Source organism: Esox lucius, chromosome 6 (genome assembly GCF_011004845.1).
Source record: "Esox lucius isolate fEsoLuc1 chromosome 6, fEsoLuc1.pri, whole genome shotgun sequence".
Taxonomy (NCBI): domain Eukaryota; kingdom Metazoa; phylum Chordata; class Actinopteri; order Esociformes; family Esocidae; genus Esox; species Esox lucius.
Window position 1 is genome coordinate 30,853,224 of NC_047574.1, and position 17,604 is coordinate 30,870,827.

At 41.9% G+C, this 17,604-nt stretch overlaps 1 protein-coding gene across 2 annotated transcripts in view; it reads right to left on the reverse strand.

Moving 5' to 3' along the window:
• The window catches only part of sufu (suppressor of fused homolog (Drosophila)), an 85,510-nt gene that overhangs the window by 53,938 nt on the left and 13,968 nt on the right, over positions 1-17,604 (reverse strand). The window contains exons 2-7 of one of the 2 annotated variants that reach the window (XM_010865999.5): positions 10,194-10,328; positions 9,599-9,735; positions 5,543-5,685; positions 5,325-5,410; positions 5,127-5,199; positions 4,649-4,802 (exon numbers count right to left, since the gene is read on the reverse strand). In XM_010865999.5, coding sequence (XP_010864301.1) covers positions 4,649-4,802; positions 5,127-5,199; positions 5,325-5,410; positions 5,543-5,685; positions 9,599-9,735; positions 10,194-10,328 — 728 coding nt within the window. Of the gene's footprint in view, positions 1-4,648; positions 4,806-5,126; positions 5,200-5,324; positions 5,411-5,542; positions 5,686-9,598; positions 9,736-10,193; positions 10,329-17,604 lie in introns of both variants that reach the window. The other variant, XM_010865998.4, reaches the window with a different exon arrangement.

Here is a 17,604-nt window from a genome sequence, read left to right on the forward strand (position 1 = left end):
CTGATTTCTCATCATTGTTGTACCATACAGGTTCTTGAGAACTAGTCTAACATTTTCTTCACCAACATCAACAGGCTTCATCTTAATAGACCTATGGTAGCTATGATTGTAACCCTGAACTCCACGTACGCACTTTTCAAACCCTCTCTACCCACGCAAATACCAGGGTTTGACCTGTTCAAACATAGCACAGCATTGGGTCAATAATGAGAAGTAATACACGTTTAACAATGTGTAACTCCACAAACTTTAATAAAACCATGTCCAAGAATTTCAGAAGAGACAAACTCAGATTTCTGTTGAAACAGTCTTTGTTTTCGTTGCACTAAGACTTTACTGTGTTGCATACAGCTTACACATTACTTTGATCCAGGTATTCATCCCTATTCTCACACAGTCTCTGTGTAATATACGATTCCAACTTGAGTTTGTGCAGAAAGTTCTTAGCTGCCGTGTTAATTTCGTTCAGCAGTGATTGAAAACCACATGCATTCAAAGCCTTGACCAGTACATGTTTCAGTTGCGGTGTTAAAACTGTCCCAATGTCATCATAATGGGACTCAAAAAAATCAGGCGGGTCAAGACAAGAATGTCTTCTCTGGCTCGGGTGGTCTACTTCATATCCGATGCATGCTTTGTGGAGAAATAGACACAACAAAGATCATAGCCCATGTTGCTTTGATGATCTTAAAAACCTTTGGTAAAAGGCATTTGTCCATATTGTGATAACTTTTGTAAACATTTGAGAGGTTTGATAGATGATGAGGTCATAGCTGAGTGCCAGGTCAAGCCAATGGACGTTTCTTGGTGGGTAAGACGGTTGAGTCGAAGGGTCAGGGTCCGGGACAGCATGGCCGGATATAGCGTTGTCATCCAAGGTGTCAAGCAACCAGTCCTTCAATCTCCGGTTGGTTGTATTCTTGAGAGATTTTATGTAAAGTCTACCAGCTACGTGATAGTCACAGGCGGACTGTCTATTTTTATGCTGTGTTGAGGATTGTGTTAGCTTAAGGCAGGGCTTCTGGGTTGTACATCAGTTGAACAGTGCACAGTCGCAGTCACACTCTAACATACCAACGTTGTCCAGAAATAGCTCCAATCTAACAGAGTCACACTGATTAATTGCTGTAGAATCCACCATGTTTTGTAATGTACCTGTAGGTTTACCCAGGCTAGTCTATATTACCAAAATCTGGGGTCTGTGTGGTTTAAATACACAGACCACGCCAGCCCCCTATGGTGTTGTAAAACATGAAAGGTACCACTCACTGGTTATAGACCATCTATTGTACACACTTAGAACTTATCGTAACATCGATTGCCTGTGGGATTACACATTCCCAGCCCCTGGCGCCCTATTGTTAAACAGCACAGCCCCCATAAATTACAAACCACACACTCCCCCATACCATATTTCATCCCCCAGACATAAATTCATCATACCAGAGGTTACAACCCCTAACATACGTCACACAGGAAGCACCACCCCTGCATGTCACACCGGAAGTCACACCTACCAAACTAGAAGTCCTGCCCCCAAAAACATAAGTTCCGCCCACCTGTCCATCAATCATCCAAAGTGACAGAATAAAATCTATATTAAATACTCATATATACTGACTTACTACTCAGAATAGTCATAAGAATTGAGCAATTGCTAGCAAGACTAAAGATGAACTTTTCACTATTTCATTTCATGGCATAATGATGCTTGTTTTTCTTTCAGTTGTGAATGACATTGATACAATAACTCATTATAGGTGAGGAAAACACACTTTAACGTCAAGTGAAAAGACGAGAAAATCGTGGAAACTCGTCCTCTTTTACTGCCCAAGAGGTGATCTAGCCAGTATTACCCCAAAAACGGATGCGTACTTTGAAAATCACCCAGAAATAGACACAATATAACCGTAAATAGTTTCAGTATTTTAGGCTATGACATAACTACTAAAGGTTGTGTCCAGCGATGATGATGTCTATCCCGAACAAATCCAAATGCATTTGTGTTTCTTTCATTCGTGAATGACATTGATACAAACCCTATCAATATAGGTGACGATAACTGACACTTTTGTCAAGGGGTTCACCACTGTGAAAGACTGCACAGGCATATAATTTAAGAAAAACCAAAATAAAACTACCAAGAGTTTGGGGATCTTATGATCTATGGTACAGGGTATCATTAAACAATTCAAAGAATCCGGAGAAATCTCTGTACGCAAGGGACAAGGCCGAAAACCAATATTGGATGGCCATGATCTTTGGGCCCTCAGGCAGCACTGCATTAAAAACAGACACGATTCTGTAGTGGAAATCACTGCATGGCCTCAGGAACATTTCCGAAAACCACTGTCTGTGAACACAGCATGATGCTGCACACAAATTCAAGTTAAAACTCTACCATGCAAAGAAAACCAGATTGAGAAACGCTACCATGTTCTCTGAGCCCAAGCTCATTTAAGATGGACTGAAGCAAAGTGGAAAACTGTCCTGTGGTCTGACCAATCAAAATTTGAAATAATTTTTGGGAGTAATGAATGTCACATCCTCCGGACAAAAAAGGAAAGGGACCATCAGGCTTCTAATCAGCACAGAGTTCAAAAGCCAACATCCATGAAAGTAAGGGGGCGCATTAGTGGACATGGCGCAGGTGACTTGCACATCTGTGAAGGCACCATAAATGCTAAACAATATACACAGGTTTTGGAGCAACATAGGCTGCCATCCAGACAACGTCTTTTTCAGGAAAGGCCTTGTGTATTTCAGCAAGACAAAGCCAAGCCAAATTCTGCACGTATTACAACAGCACGGCTCCGTAATAAGAGTCCGGGTGCTATACTGGCCTGCAGTCCAGACCTGTCGCCCATTGAAAACATTTTGCACATTATGAAACAAAATATGACAAAGGAGACCCCAACCTTTCGAGCAGCTGAAATCCAATATCAAGCAAGAATAGGAAAACATTTCACTAAAACCAGACCGTTGCATTTTTATGACAAGGTAGTATGTCCCAATTGGTCCAAATACTGGCATAATAGCTTACAATATACTAAAAAGTATTAACTTCACCATCACCCGTGAAGTACAGGTGCTGGTCATATAATTTGAATAGCATCAAAATGTTGATTCATTTCAATAATTCCATTCAAAAAGCAAAACTTGCATAATGTATACATTCATTCCACACAGACTGATATATTTCAAGTGTTTATTTCTTTTAATTTCGATTATAACTGACAACAACTAATGAAAACCCCAAATTCAGTATCTCAGAAAATTTGAATAATGTGAAAAGGTTCATTATTGAAGACACCTGGTGCCACACTCTAATCAGCTAATTAACCCAAAACACCTGCAAAGGCCTTTAAATGGTCTCTCAGTCTAGTTCTGTAGGCTACACAATCATGGGGAAGACTGCTGACTTGACAGCTGTCCAAAAGAGGACCATTGACATCTTGCACAAGGAGGGCAAGACACAAAAGGTCATTGCTAAAGAGGCTGGCTGTTCACAGAGCTCTGTGTCCAAGCACATTAATAGAGAGACGAAGGGAAGGAAAAGATGAGGTAGAAAAGTGTACAAGCAATAGGGATAACCGCACCCTGGAGAGGATTGTGAAACAAAACCCATTCAAAAATGTGGGGGAGATTCACAAAGAGTGAGTCAGTGCTTCAAGAACCACCACGCACAGATGTATGCAAGAAATGGTTTTCAGCTGTCACATTCATTGTGTCAAGCCACTCCTGAACAAGACACAGCGTCAGAAGCGTCTTGCCTGGGCTAAAGACAAAAAGGACTGGACTGCTGCTGAGTGGCCCAAAGTTATGTTCTCTGATTAAAGTACATTTTGCATTTCCTTTTGAAATCAAGGTCCCAGCGTCTGGAGGAAGAGAGGAGAAGCATAGAATCCACATCCAGTGTAAAGTTTCCATAGTCAGTGATGGTTTGGGGTGCTATGTCATCTGCTGATGTTGGTCCACTGTGTTTCCTGCTGCTGACCAACTTTATGGAGATGCAGATTTCATTTTCCAACTGGACTTGGCACCTGCACACAGTGCCAAAGCTATCAGTATCTGGTTTAAGGACCATGGTATCCCTGTTCTTAATTGGCCAGCAAACTCACCTGACCTTAACCCTACAGAAAATCTATGGGGTATTGTGAAGAGGAAGATGCGATATGCCAGACCCAACAATGCAGAAGACCTCAAGGCCACTATCAGAGCAACCTGGGCTCTCATAACACCTGAGCAGTGCCACAGACTGATCGACTCCATACAGGCAAAAGGAGCCCCAACTAAGTATTGAGTGCTTTACATGCTCATACTTTTCATGTTCATACTTGGCCAACATTTCTAAAAATATTTTTTTTGTATTGGTCTTAAGTAATATTAAAATTTTCGGAGATCCGGAAATTGGGATTTTCATTAGTTGTCAGTTATAATCATCCCAATTAAAATAAATAAACATTTGAAATATATCAGTTTGTGTGTAATGAATGAATATAATATACAAGTTTCACTTTTTGAATGGAATTACTGACATAAATCAACTTTTTGATGATATTCTAATTATATGACCAGCACCTGTATGTACTTGCAATATGTAGTACGTGATTTGAGATTAAGCCTAGGTAAGTTGTTTGTTTGTTACCTTTTTCTGACAGTCTTCGGGGTTGAGATCCTATACAGATAGAACGGCTGTCCTCTTCATCCTCAGGCGGTCGGCTAAGGTCGTCCCACACACATTTGGCACTCACACCACTAAGGTTTGAGCCCTCTGTCTCTATACCCTGATCCACACGCTCCTGCTTAGGATGAGCAGACACACACACACACACACGCAAACATGAACACTAGCCCAAATGCAAACAATCATTAATACTATCCAACACAGAATTATTAACACCTCCCTAAACACAGAGATACACACACAAACAACTATTAACCACAAAAGAAACAAGAAAAAAGGCAAATACAAACATTAGACACACCATGTGGGGACTGAACCAGCAGGTGTAGCCAAGCTTGGCATTTCTCTACAACTATTACATATTGGTTGCAAACTGTCTGTGTGACCGATAGCATGAGATTTCAACAACCATACATAGTTTAACAAATAAAAGCCTTACTTGTAAATGAGGATCGATGTCGAAGATGGTCTCTCCTCTCCTCATATCAGTAATCAACCAGGACCCTCCGGCACTGAAAATACAGTATACAGGGGGAGAACAATCGTTAACATGGGGTTAACCTGTACTTGCTGGTTACATGTTAATGTGAAATAACACTGGCAGTCTGGCAAGAGGAGTCTCATATTTTAAACTCACACGTGGACCCCTCGAAGCAGCTCCAGTATTCCCTGACCATTCCACTGCTGGGCTGCCTGCAGCTCTTCCGTACACACACCCACAATCTAAAGAGCAAAAATTGAGTTAACACACAAAGTGAAAGAAAAACAAGATAAAGAGAGTGAAAAAAACAGATGTGAGAGAGATGGGACAGGTGGAATATAATTAGATTCAAAATTGCGGCTCGATTAGATCACCTGCAGGAAGTTGACTAGGCCAAAGGGCGTGTGGACCGGAGTCATCTGGGGGTCCTCTGTGAGCAGCATATGTTGGATACGAGACTCGCTGTTGTCCAGTGGACTGTGCCACGATATGTGGTCGCCACTGCAGAATGTGTTTTCTGTCATGATTAAGAGGGAACAACGAGGTGAGAGGCTAAGCTTTTATTTCGCTGGGAAATGCATTATAGGTTACTCAGCCAATGATACAACCCACAGACTGAAAGGGAGAAATGAGAAACAAAAGGCAACGAGAAGGTGGAAAGTGAATAATAGGACCACCAGGGGAGGGTAACACACCCCCAGCCAGTTTGCACTGGACAAGAGGGAGGCTTTAAAACAACCCCTTCACACTAGGGATAAAACTGTTACCGGTTTCAATCAGTGCTGGTCATTTGATTTGTTTATATATTTTGTGTTATTTAAAAACACCTGCACATTGGACTTGTTTACAAATGGTCTTATTGTTCTTACATGCGCACTGCTATACTTGCGTTGCTTTTATATGCACAGTTAATTTGAGTACTCAAGGTTGTGTTAATTTAATCCTGCACTAGGGAAACTGATCTCTCGTGGCCACATGGTGCCATATTTAATGTGAATTAGGGGTCCTGGCCCCAAAGGGGCTCATACCACCCACCCAGAAAGCTGCCACATCTTGGCCCCTCCACTCACATAATGGGAGTCTATAGGAAACACACAGAAGTCAATGGGGAATGAATGGGAGTGAATGGTGATTCATCGGGAATGGGGTTCTATGGGAAATTAATATAAGTCAATGGGGAATTAATTGGGTTCGAAGGAGAATGAATTGGGTTCTAAGGGGAATGAATGGAAAGTCAATAGGGAAATAATGGGGAGTCTATAATGAATGAATGGGAGTCTGTAGGGAAAAATGGGAGTTAATGGGGAATTAATGGGAGTCAATGGTTATTCAATGGGAGTCAATAAGGAATCAAGAGAAGTTAATGGGGAATGAATGACAGAATAAAACAATTAAGGAGAATCAAGAATAAATAGGTGCCATGGTTGTCGTGGAAGGAAAAGAACCTGCAATTTCCGCTGGCTGATATATTTATTATTATTATTATTCCTTTTTGGGCCTCATATTCCCATGAGATGGTATGCACTACAGACATGAAACTAGGCAGATAGGTGTATATTGTCTGCCAAATTCATCTATTAGAATATGAGTCCAATAAGCAATCTAATCTGCTCCAAAAGCCCCACTGTCAATTCTGCCCAGTATAACCTAGAAGTCTGATATTAAGTCCACAGGTCTTTCTTCACCTATGGAAGAAATTTGCCTGAAGAACCCATAGTACACCATCTTGGATTTCCCCCCATTTTTTATTTAGTCTAAAACACTAAAAAGTTATCTTCAACTAGAGCACAGTACCGGTCTTCACGCCGGTCATCAGAATCAATGGCATACAGTTTTTTTTACAGTCGCTAGGACACATTTCCTAATACTTAGGTCACTTTTTCAAAACTCTTCACACAGTTCTCCAAAACAACTTTCAGCTCGGCACAGCAGTTCATTTCACTTTCAAAATGCACTAAAACTACCAAATCACTTCATACATGTCTCAAATCAACTCATTCTTCCAGAACACTAGCAAAGGTTGACAGACAACAAACATACTGTGTCACCCACAAAACAATGACCTAAAAAACCCTAACAACAGGTAGCATTTTACAATGTTTTCTTGTGTAAAAGAAGGACACATCTCTGTTTATAATTCACTGCAATATATGTTACTGGAATTAATCAGACATGATGCAGAATGCTTCCATATATTTTATGTCTTTTATTAATTTGTATTTTTTTGCACTGAGTAATTCGAAAATACAAGAATTTGTATACACACCATCCACTGACACAGATACAATAGTAATGCTAATCTACTCGGTCTTCTCCATTTGGCCACAGGTTCTCATCCACATCAAATCTTGTCATCTAGGTCAATACACCTAGGAAAGAATCTTCTGGCATGCCTGATCCATCCCTGGCAATATGTCCAGGCATCCAGCATTCATTGCGTCCAGGAGGGATATTTGATCATGTGGATGGTGGTCATAAACCTTCCACCTCTAATGAGAGTAAGGTGGGAGGAAAAGTGACAAAAAAAAACTCGGTGACTGCACGGGAGTGGTGAAATGCCACATTGTCCCATACAATTATAAATGTTGGCTGATTTCTTCTCTCTCCATCCCTTTCCTCACCTAGCACAACCCTTCCATAGAGATCATGCAGGAACGCAAGGAGACGTTCAGTGTCATATGGCCCAATTAGTGGTTTGTGTAACAGCAGTCCATCAGTGGATATTGCTGCGCACATTGTGATGTTGGCAACCCTCTGGCCCGGGACATCCACTGTGGCTCTCTTCCCAATCACATTCCTTCCTCGTCGCTGTGTTTTGGCCAAGTTGAAACCCGCCTCATCCACAAAAATGAAAATGTGGGTTGTTTGCCTGCCTTCAATCTCCATGACTCTCTAAAATAAATCCACAAGGCAACATAAGCTGTTAAAGTAGTAAACATTACCTAAAAAGTTGTCTTTGTGTGTGTTTGGTTTTGTTAAAAACAGTTCTGTATTTTATTGTGATCTTACCTGAACATATTGGTTCCTGAGTTGCTTGACATGTTCAGAGTTCCTCTCAAAAGGCACAGTGTACAATTGTTTCATCCGTACCTGATGTTTTTTCAGGACTCTAGAAATAGTTACGCTTACACTGTGAATATTTGCAAAAGTTACGTTGTCTGCCAAGACACTGTCTCTAGTCTCAGTGAGTTTTAATTAATCAAACACACTATTTAGATGTTTTACCTGCTGTGCCATTGTGCGTGACAATTTTCCCATCAGCCGTAAATGCACTGCAAATGTAGTACCTAGAGCTTATTTACAGTAAATTTAAGAAAATCGATGATCTTAAATTCCCTGATTTTTTAAGACCTTTTATGACTTTAAGGAGCTGCGGGAACCCCGTACATACCCAAATCTAATAATCTTTTCACTAGTTATTTTTGTCAATCTCACAAACTCCCTTTAAAAACAAATCTGTAATTCTACTATTAGTCATCTGAGACATAAATTTTTTTGTGTGTGTATTGGATGTAGGCCTAGTTTAAACGTTACGTAGTTTAACTGAAATATGTTGGGTGTAAAAGATAGGCAGAATCAACTTGTTTTTCCAGCGTTACTCATCCCTGCAATGTCAGGACCGGTTTGGTCCTGTATGCAAAGTTGCCCGATTTTGCGGATTCCACAAAAAAATTAAATAATCAAACACGATGTTGAATACAACTCTGTAAATCACCCGTCCAAGCCCAGTTGTGAAGGAAACCTACCCATCTGGCAGCAATGCCAATATGAAAAATGAGCTGTCAGAACTCTGCATCCAATGGTGAATATCAATCAAATTTATTTCAATCAATCAAATTTATTTATAAAGCCCTTTTAACAACAGCAGTTGTCACAAAGTGCTTTACAGAGACACCTGGCCTTAAACCCCAAGGAGCAAACAACAGTAGTGTTGAATTTCAGTGGCTAGGAAAAACTCCCTAAGAAGGTCGAATTTTAGGAAGAAACCTAGAGAGGACCCAGGCTCAGAGGGGTGACCAGTCCTCTTCTGGCTGTGCCGGGTGAGATATTAAGAGTCCAATTGGAATAATAAATACATTTCTCCAGGCTAAATCCAGAGTTTATTTGATTTTAGACTAGGTCAGAAGTATGACCAGGTGGACAAGGACAGGGACAGCAACGGGCCCCCCAAACCAGGTAATCCGCAGGTGTGGACCAGGACCTCATCTCCTCCTAAAATTTAAAACTGGAGGAGACTGAGAAAGGTTAGTAGTACATCCCTCATATCCCCCAGCACAACAATATGCTGATTCAGTGCTAGCTTGAGTGTGCTTATTATTGAGTGTGCTTATTAGAGTGTGTACTGCCTGTTTTCTGATAACAGGATGAGTAGGACGTTTGCAAAGTAACTCAAGAACTTGCGCGAAATCCACGTCTACAAACGTTCTTACCTGACTGGAAGACGTAGCGGGCCAGGCCCTGCATGAGTTCAGCTGGCCAGGTAGGGGGTGCTGTCTCTCCCACTTCTCTCTTCAGTCTGAACGTCAGCTCAAAGCCAAAGCCACTGGGGCCTTCCTGACCTGTAAACCTGATGATACACATTCAGAATAGAGGCATTATTCAAGCTATATACGCCACCTACATCTTTAGGGATATGTTTAGCATAAAAGGCCAAATACCTTGTTCTCCCTATATGATTCAACATTATCCACCCAAAACAACACCTTCCTGTTTAGCTACATTTAAAAACTCCCTCCATCCACTCAGTACCAATCAAAAATGAATGCAAACGTGCATTGAAAATGGGCATTGTGAAAAGAGTAGCAGACCTAAGAGGTGGGGAGAATGCTGGGAATTATGTGGGAATAACTCAAGAACACTACATGAGGGAAGAATGTTGTCATAATTACAAAAAAATAAAAAATTACTACTTCAGAGGATCATGAAAAAAACACCAGTGAGGAGAGAGCTGAATGCTGTGCATGTGTAACCTGGAAAGCTTGGTCGATCAAAAGTATGATTCTAAGCTTAAATTTCAGTACTTACTCATGAACTCTGTTGTCTCCATACAAGTCGCTGAGTCCAAAGCTGACGTAGTGCCAGTGTTCTTGTACGTTCTGTGCGTCGCACCCCACATTGCGGTACATGCTGATGTAGTCCAGAGGATCTGGACCTCCTAACCTGTAGAGACATGGCATTGTTAAAGGTAAGGTTCACTATTTTTGAACTTGGGGCCTTTTTTCAGATTATCAAGCATAATCCAGGAATGTAGAGACCTTGTTTTGGAATGATTACAGTTTCCTGTTTGAAAAAAAACAAATGTAAAGGAAGCCTCCGGGCTACAATGGAATTGAACAGGGCAACCAATAGAGCGTTAAAAAATGACATATTTGGTTTACCAAAATGGGAAGGCTAGGGTATATTGTGATAGGTCTCCATGCGTTCTCCGAAAACAATTAGTGCCAAAACTAGCTTTGTACCAATGGACATCACTGTTTACACTTTCTAGAAAATATAAATGGAAACTGTTCTTTCCACAAAGACAAAAATGATTGTTTTATCTCATACGATGCAATGTTTGGGTCCCGCTCTAGAATGCATTATGAACTACGATTGGCTAAAACAGACAAGCGATCAAGTATTATTGGTCAAAAAGACGACAATGATACTGTACCACACAGTAGGGGGAGAATGAGCGATACACATTTTAATGGAGGAATGAGAGAAGTTTGAAGAGTGACGAAACTATAATTTTATATGGGGAAATAAAGCACTGGCCGTTAAAATCTGCATAACCATAGTTCTTAATACTGTGTATTGCCCCCTTTAGCATCAATGACAGTGTGTAGTCTTTTGTGATGGTCGGCTATGAGGCCCCGAACTCGTGCAGGTGGTATAGCTGCCCATTCATCTTGGCAAAATGCCTCCAGGTCATGCAAAGTCTTTGGATCGTCTTGCATGAACCGCATGTTTGAGAACTTCCCAGAGTGGCTTGTTGATATTAGATCAGGAGACTGATGGCCACTCCAGAACCTTCCCCTTTTTCTGCTGTAACCACTGAAGGGTCAACTTGACCTTGTGCTTAGAGTCATTGTCATGCTAGAAAGTCCAAAAACGTCCAATGCGCAGCTTTCGTGTAGAATGCAAATTGTCTGCCAGAATTTTCTGATAACATGCTGCATTCATCTTGCCATACATTTTCACAAGACTCCCCGAGCCTATAAAGCTCACACCCCAACCCAAAACCTCAGTGAGCCACCACCATGCTTCACAGTGGGGATGGTAATCTGTTCACTATAAGCCTTGTTGACCCCTGTCTTGTGCCAGAGTAGCTGGTATTTCTCCTGAGGTTACCTGTGGATTTCTCTTTGTATCCCGAACAATTCTTCAGACAGTTTTGCCTGAAATATTTCTTGGTCTACCAGACCTTGGCATCAAGACATCCCTGAATTTTCCACTTCTTAAAAAATTGTTGAACAGTACTGACTGGGATTTGCAAGGCTGTGAAGATGTTTTATATCCTTTTCCATCTTTCTAAAGTTCCATTATCTTGTTACGCAGGTCTTTTGACAATTCATTTCTGCTCCCCATGTTCCAGTGCCTAGCCAGCTCAGTGCATCAACATGAGAGCTAATAAACTCATTGACTATTTATAGACACTAATTGCAATTTAAAAAGCCACAGGTGTGGGAAATTCACCTTTTATTGCCATTTTGTGTCACCTTTGGGTTATTTCAGAAAACAGGTATTATTGTGAAAACGTAGAGTACGTTGACTCAGAGTTGATGGAAACTCTGGGTTTATGGTTTCAAAGAGCCAGTTCAGCATTTCTGTGAGTCAGTTATTATGGCAACATACTCCGAGAAGCTAACCTAACGAACCCTGAGTTTGTCTTGCTCTTTCACTGAAACCTGTCATCTGAATGTGTCAGACAGGGTGTGTCTTTTTCTTGAAGAGCCAGTAGAAGCACAAATACTCTGCTGAAATCTCTGTCGGAAGAGAGTGATCAGACCCTTGGATATTTTATCATTCCCTATAATGTTTATCTGTTTGAGAATTACAGATTTTCTGCACAATCGATCATTTATCTGAAAAATATTCTCGGCCTCTATAACGTTCCAATGATACATGGTCTCAGTTCGTAACAAATTGTGTGTTGCAGTTTCCTGCATAACTTCGGGGAGTCTCCTGTCAGAGAGATCTTTAACTCCCACCTCCGGCAGAGCTTTCGTCTGGATCCCGAGGGAGACTGGAGATATTGAGTCCGATTGGACCATGTTCTCCACCTCCATTGTCGAAGCGGCTGCTCAGAGCTGCGGCCGTAAGATCTCCGGTGCCTGTCGAGGCGGCAATCCCCGAACTCGGTGAAGAACACTGGAAGTAAGGGATGCCGTCAAGCTGAAGAAGGAGTCCTATCAGGCCTGGTTGGCTTGTGGGATTCCTGAGGCAGCTGACGGGTACCGACAGGCCAAGCGGACTGCAGCCCGGGTGGTTGTGGAGCCAAAAACTCGGGCCTGGGAGGAGTTCGGTGAGGCCATGGAGAAGGACTATTGTCTGGCCTCGAAGAGACTCTGGCAAACCATCCGGCACCTCAGGAGAGGGAAACAGTGCCCTACCAACGCAGTTTACAGTAGAGGTGGGCAGCTGTTGACCTCAACAGGGGATGTCGTCGGGCGGTGGAAGGAGTACTTCGAGGATGTCCTCAATCCTGCCGTCACGTCTTCCATTGAGGAAGCAGAGGATGAGGGCTCAGAGGTGGACTCGTCTATCACCCGGGCTGAAGTCACAGAGGTGGTCAAGAAACTCCTCAGTGGCAAGGCACCGGGGGTGGATGAGATCCGCCCTGAGTACCTCAAGTCTCTGGACGTTGTGGGGCTGTCTAGCCTGACACGCCTGTGCAACATCGCGTGGCAGTCGGGGACAGTGCCTCTGAGATGGCAGACCGGGGTGCTGGTCCCTCTTTTTAAGAAGGGGGACCGGAGGGTGTGTTCCAACTATAGGGGGATCACACTTCTCAGCCTCCCCGGGAAAGTCTATGCCAGGGTTCTGGAGAGGAGAATACGGCCGATAGTAGAACCTCGGATTCAGAAGGAACAGTGTGGTTTTCGTCCAGGCCGTGGAACACTGTACCAGCTCTATACCCTCTACAGGGTGATGGAGGGTTCATGGGAGTTTGCCCAACCAATCCACATGTGTTTTGTGGATTTGGAGAAGGCACTCGACTGTGTCCCTCGCGGCATCCTGTGGAGGGGGCTTCGGGAATATGGGGTCCTGGGTCCTTTGCTAAGGGCTGTCAGGTCCCTGTATGACCGAAGCAGGAGCTTGGTCCGCATTGCCGGCAGTAAGTCAGACTTGTTCCCTGTGCATGTTGGACTCCGGCAGGGCTGCCCTTTGTCGCCGGTTCTGTTCGTAATTTTTATGGACAGAATTTCTAGGCGCAGCCAGGGGCCTGATGGTGTCAGGTTTGGGGACCACACGATTTCGTCTCTGCTCTTTGCGGATGATGTTGTCGTGATGGCCCCTTCAAGCCCGGACCTTCAGCATGCACTGGGACGGTTTGCAGCCGAGTGTGAAGTGGTGGGGATGAAAATCAGTACCTCCAAATCCGAGGCCATGGTCCTCAGTCGGAAAAGGGTGGCTTGCCCACTTCAGTTTGGTGGAGAGTTTAATTATCTAGGGTTCTTATTCACGAGTGAGGGAAGGATGGAACGGGAGATTGACAGACGGATCGGTGCAGCTTCTGCAGTAATGTGGTCGATGTATCGGTCTGTCGTGGTGAAGAAAGAGCTGAGCCGCAAGGCGAAGCTCTCGATTTACCGGTCAATCTACGTTCCTACTCTCACCTATGGTCATGAGCTTTGGGTCATGACCGAAAGGACAAGGTCCCGGATTCAGGAGGCCGAAATGAGCTTTCTCCACAGGGTGGCTGGGCAATCCCTTAGAGATAGGGTGAGAAGCTCGGTCCCGGATAAGCGGAAGATGTTGGATGGACTTAGTTTATCTGTACCACAAATATGTATTACTGCGTATTAGCCAGTAATAAGCTTTAGCGGCATCTACTAATTTACTGGAATAGTCATAACAATTCAGCAATTGCTAGAGAGTCTGCCAAAGCCATTTCATTTCATGGCAAAGGAACGTATTTTTGTCTTTCATGGCAAAACAATATTCACCAGAAAATCCACCATTAACAGCAGCAATATAACCATAAACTGTCTTATTTCAGGCTTACCATAATGTAGATACTAATGGTATTAGCCAACAAAGTTTTCGTCGATACAGAAAAAATTCATAATGCATACTGTGCATCACCTGCAAGGAGATACAAACTCGGGACCTATAGTTTGCTTCTCTAACCACTAGGCTATTTAACAAGGGGTAGTCAGTCACTCAGAAGTCAATCACTCACTCACTCAGAAACATTCACTCTTCTTAGCCGGCTCCGCTTACACGGTCCACAGAATTGCAGGTATCAGTCGAAGCAGTAATCAGTTTATTTAGTATGCTTTAGACTTGAAGGACAAATTGGTTAATATTTTAGGGTTTCCAGGGGTGATTGGCTGCATAAATGGCTCATACTATCACAGCTCCTTCAGTAAATGGAGATAATGTGAATAAGGAAGTCTTTCCACAGCATTAATGTGCAGATAGGCCAAAAAAGGATTGTACTTTTGAGAATAGTACTTATTTGTGGCTTAGAAAATGTCACCTACTACTGAAAGGTGTTTAATTAGGTAGGGGAGGCTAAAGCGCATCACAATTGCTTGTACTGATATTATACTTTGCCTGTTTATAGTATATATTTTTTTTCATCTTCAGATGCTGCCTAGTACGTTATGTGCCTGCTGGGTTGCACCTTCCAACAACAGATGACCTCACTCTGTCCAGGCAAGCGAACCCAGCTGTAAAAACTACTATAATTCCTGAGGAGATTCAAGAACTTTGGCATGTCTGTAAAAACTCTCACCAACTTTTAAAGGTGCACTATGCCTGTGTTGATTAGAGTGCATGCAACTTATAAAGTAAACGAGTGTAATCTGTTAACTGTAAAACATCAACCTACTAGTCGAGGAACCCCATTACATCTACTAAGCTGGCTTTACTTAATATCAGATGTCGCCAACAAAACATTCTTGGTAAATGACATTATAATACCCTACAACCTAGATTTTAGGTTTCTCACTGAAACGTGGCTAACAGAAGATTGTAGTGCTACTGTTCTTAACGAGACAGCACCTGAAAAATGTGGTTATATGATTAAGTGTCGAAATGGTAGGAAAGGAGGAGGAGTGGCTGCCCTATTCAAAGATACATTCCAGGGCCAAGAAAATACACTTGTTAATTTTATTTATTTTGAATACCTCTGTTTTACATTTCAGGGTGCCCCCAAAATTCTGTTTTTAACCATTTACAGACCTCCACAAGATACAGCAAATGTTTATGATTTTGCTGAACTACTCTGTTATATCAGTTAATTATAACTTGTTATTATTACAGGGGATTTTGACATCCACATAGATAATAATATGGAAAATAATGCCAAATAACTTTTTGCACTACTTGACACTTTTGATCTCACTCAAAATGTGAGTGTCCACACACGCGAGGCCACATTCTAGAACTGGTTCTCTCTAAAGGACTCGATATTTCCTTGGCCGTGTCTGATCATTTCTGTATCTTTTTTGAATCACTGACCACCCAGGATGTTCCAGTAAACTATGTTTCTGTTAAGAAAAGGTACATTCATGAGAGTACCAATGTCCAGTTTATATAAGCCATAGCTATCTCTCCAACAATAAGTGCTGAGTCAGTTGATGTACTCCAAGATCATTTGAATGCCAAAATATAGAATGACAGGGATGTTGTTGCACCGGTTAAGGTAAAGAAAATTATGAGCAAACAGAAAACACCATGGAGAACCACCATGATGGTAAGCACCCTGAAAAGAGAATGCAGGAAAGCGGAACGTAAGTGGAAGAAAACTAACCTTCAAATCCACTATGACATCTATAAACAAAGTTTTTGCAGCTTCAACTATGAGTTATGTAGGGCAAGACAGCAAAATGTATTGTAAATGTTTAACAAGAATATCAACAATACCTGCACTCTATTTGCCATGGTCGACAAGCTTGCAAAACCCCTAAAGCAGATAGCATCAGAACCCATGTCCACTATGAAATGTAATTAATTTGCATGTTTCTTTGGTATTAGATGGACCATCACAACTACACAGTCTAACAATGACATGGGACTGTACCTACGACCACTCTAAAAACAGCTGCTCTCTAAAAACAGCTACCATTAAGCACCTATTAAAAAAAGAGAACACTGGATGGATCTATACTGTAACAAATCTCCCTTTTAGGGACAAGATCATTAAGATGGTTGTCTTCAGTCAACTCATCAATTTGTCTCTTAGACAAATGTCAGTCAGGTTTCCGACCTCACCAAAGTACTGAAACGGCCCGGATAAATTTTAAATGATATATGGCTGAATACTGATTGCGATAAAATAACAGTTCTGGTTCTATTAGATATCAGTGCAGCATTTGAATCTGTAGATCATAGAACACTTCTTGATAGACTGGAAAAGTGGGTAGGACTCTCCAGGACAGTCCTTGTTAGGGAAAGGGCAAAAAAACTCAATTTCCGGCTAAAATGATGTACCCAAATCTAAATGCTTGTAGCTCATGACCTAAATATAGTAGACATATTTGTTTGGTTCCATTTGAAAGGAGACACTGTAGTTTCCAGGAATTATAAATGAATGCAGGATAGTATAACACAATAGACTTGGCAGAAGATAAAACAAACCAAAACCATGCGTTTCTTGTAATGTTTGAATTGCAGTGGGGAAGGCCATACATGGATTATGAATCTGGAGGAATTTTCCACTTGATCCACTAGCTGTAGGCAGGATCTGGGTTTTTCAGGCCATTTTATATAAAATTCAGTGATCTACTTACTCATTTGTAAAGCAAGGCCAAAGTGTCCTTTACAGAATGGCCACTTTGCGCCAAATTGGACACATTATGAATTTTCTAATTCATACCTACACAGAACAGTGCAAAGGTGACAAAAAAATAAGGGTTACACACTCCCAGGAATGTTATACATGATGGAAAATTAGGGTACAAGGAGGCAGATCCAATGATCTAACATCATATGTGGTGATCTAACATCATAAGTTAGGCTATGTTAGGCTTACATAGCCTAATATGCTAACACTAATATACTGTATGTCTTGGGTAATCTATTTTATTGTACTCACCAAGTTGCTTGACTCAGTCCATGATTTCTTCCAAAAATCTAGTCCAAATTGGTCTCCTATGTTGCTTTTCCACTTAGGAGTAGCCATTTAAACTTTAAACAGTGACAGTTATGAGTCTTGCGCAATAGTCAAGTTTGGTTGAAGATTTGTTGGGGTGGTGCGCACTGTTGGTGTGGCCTGTGTGCG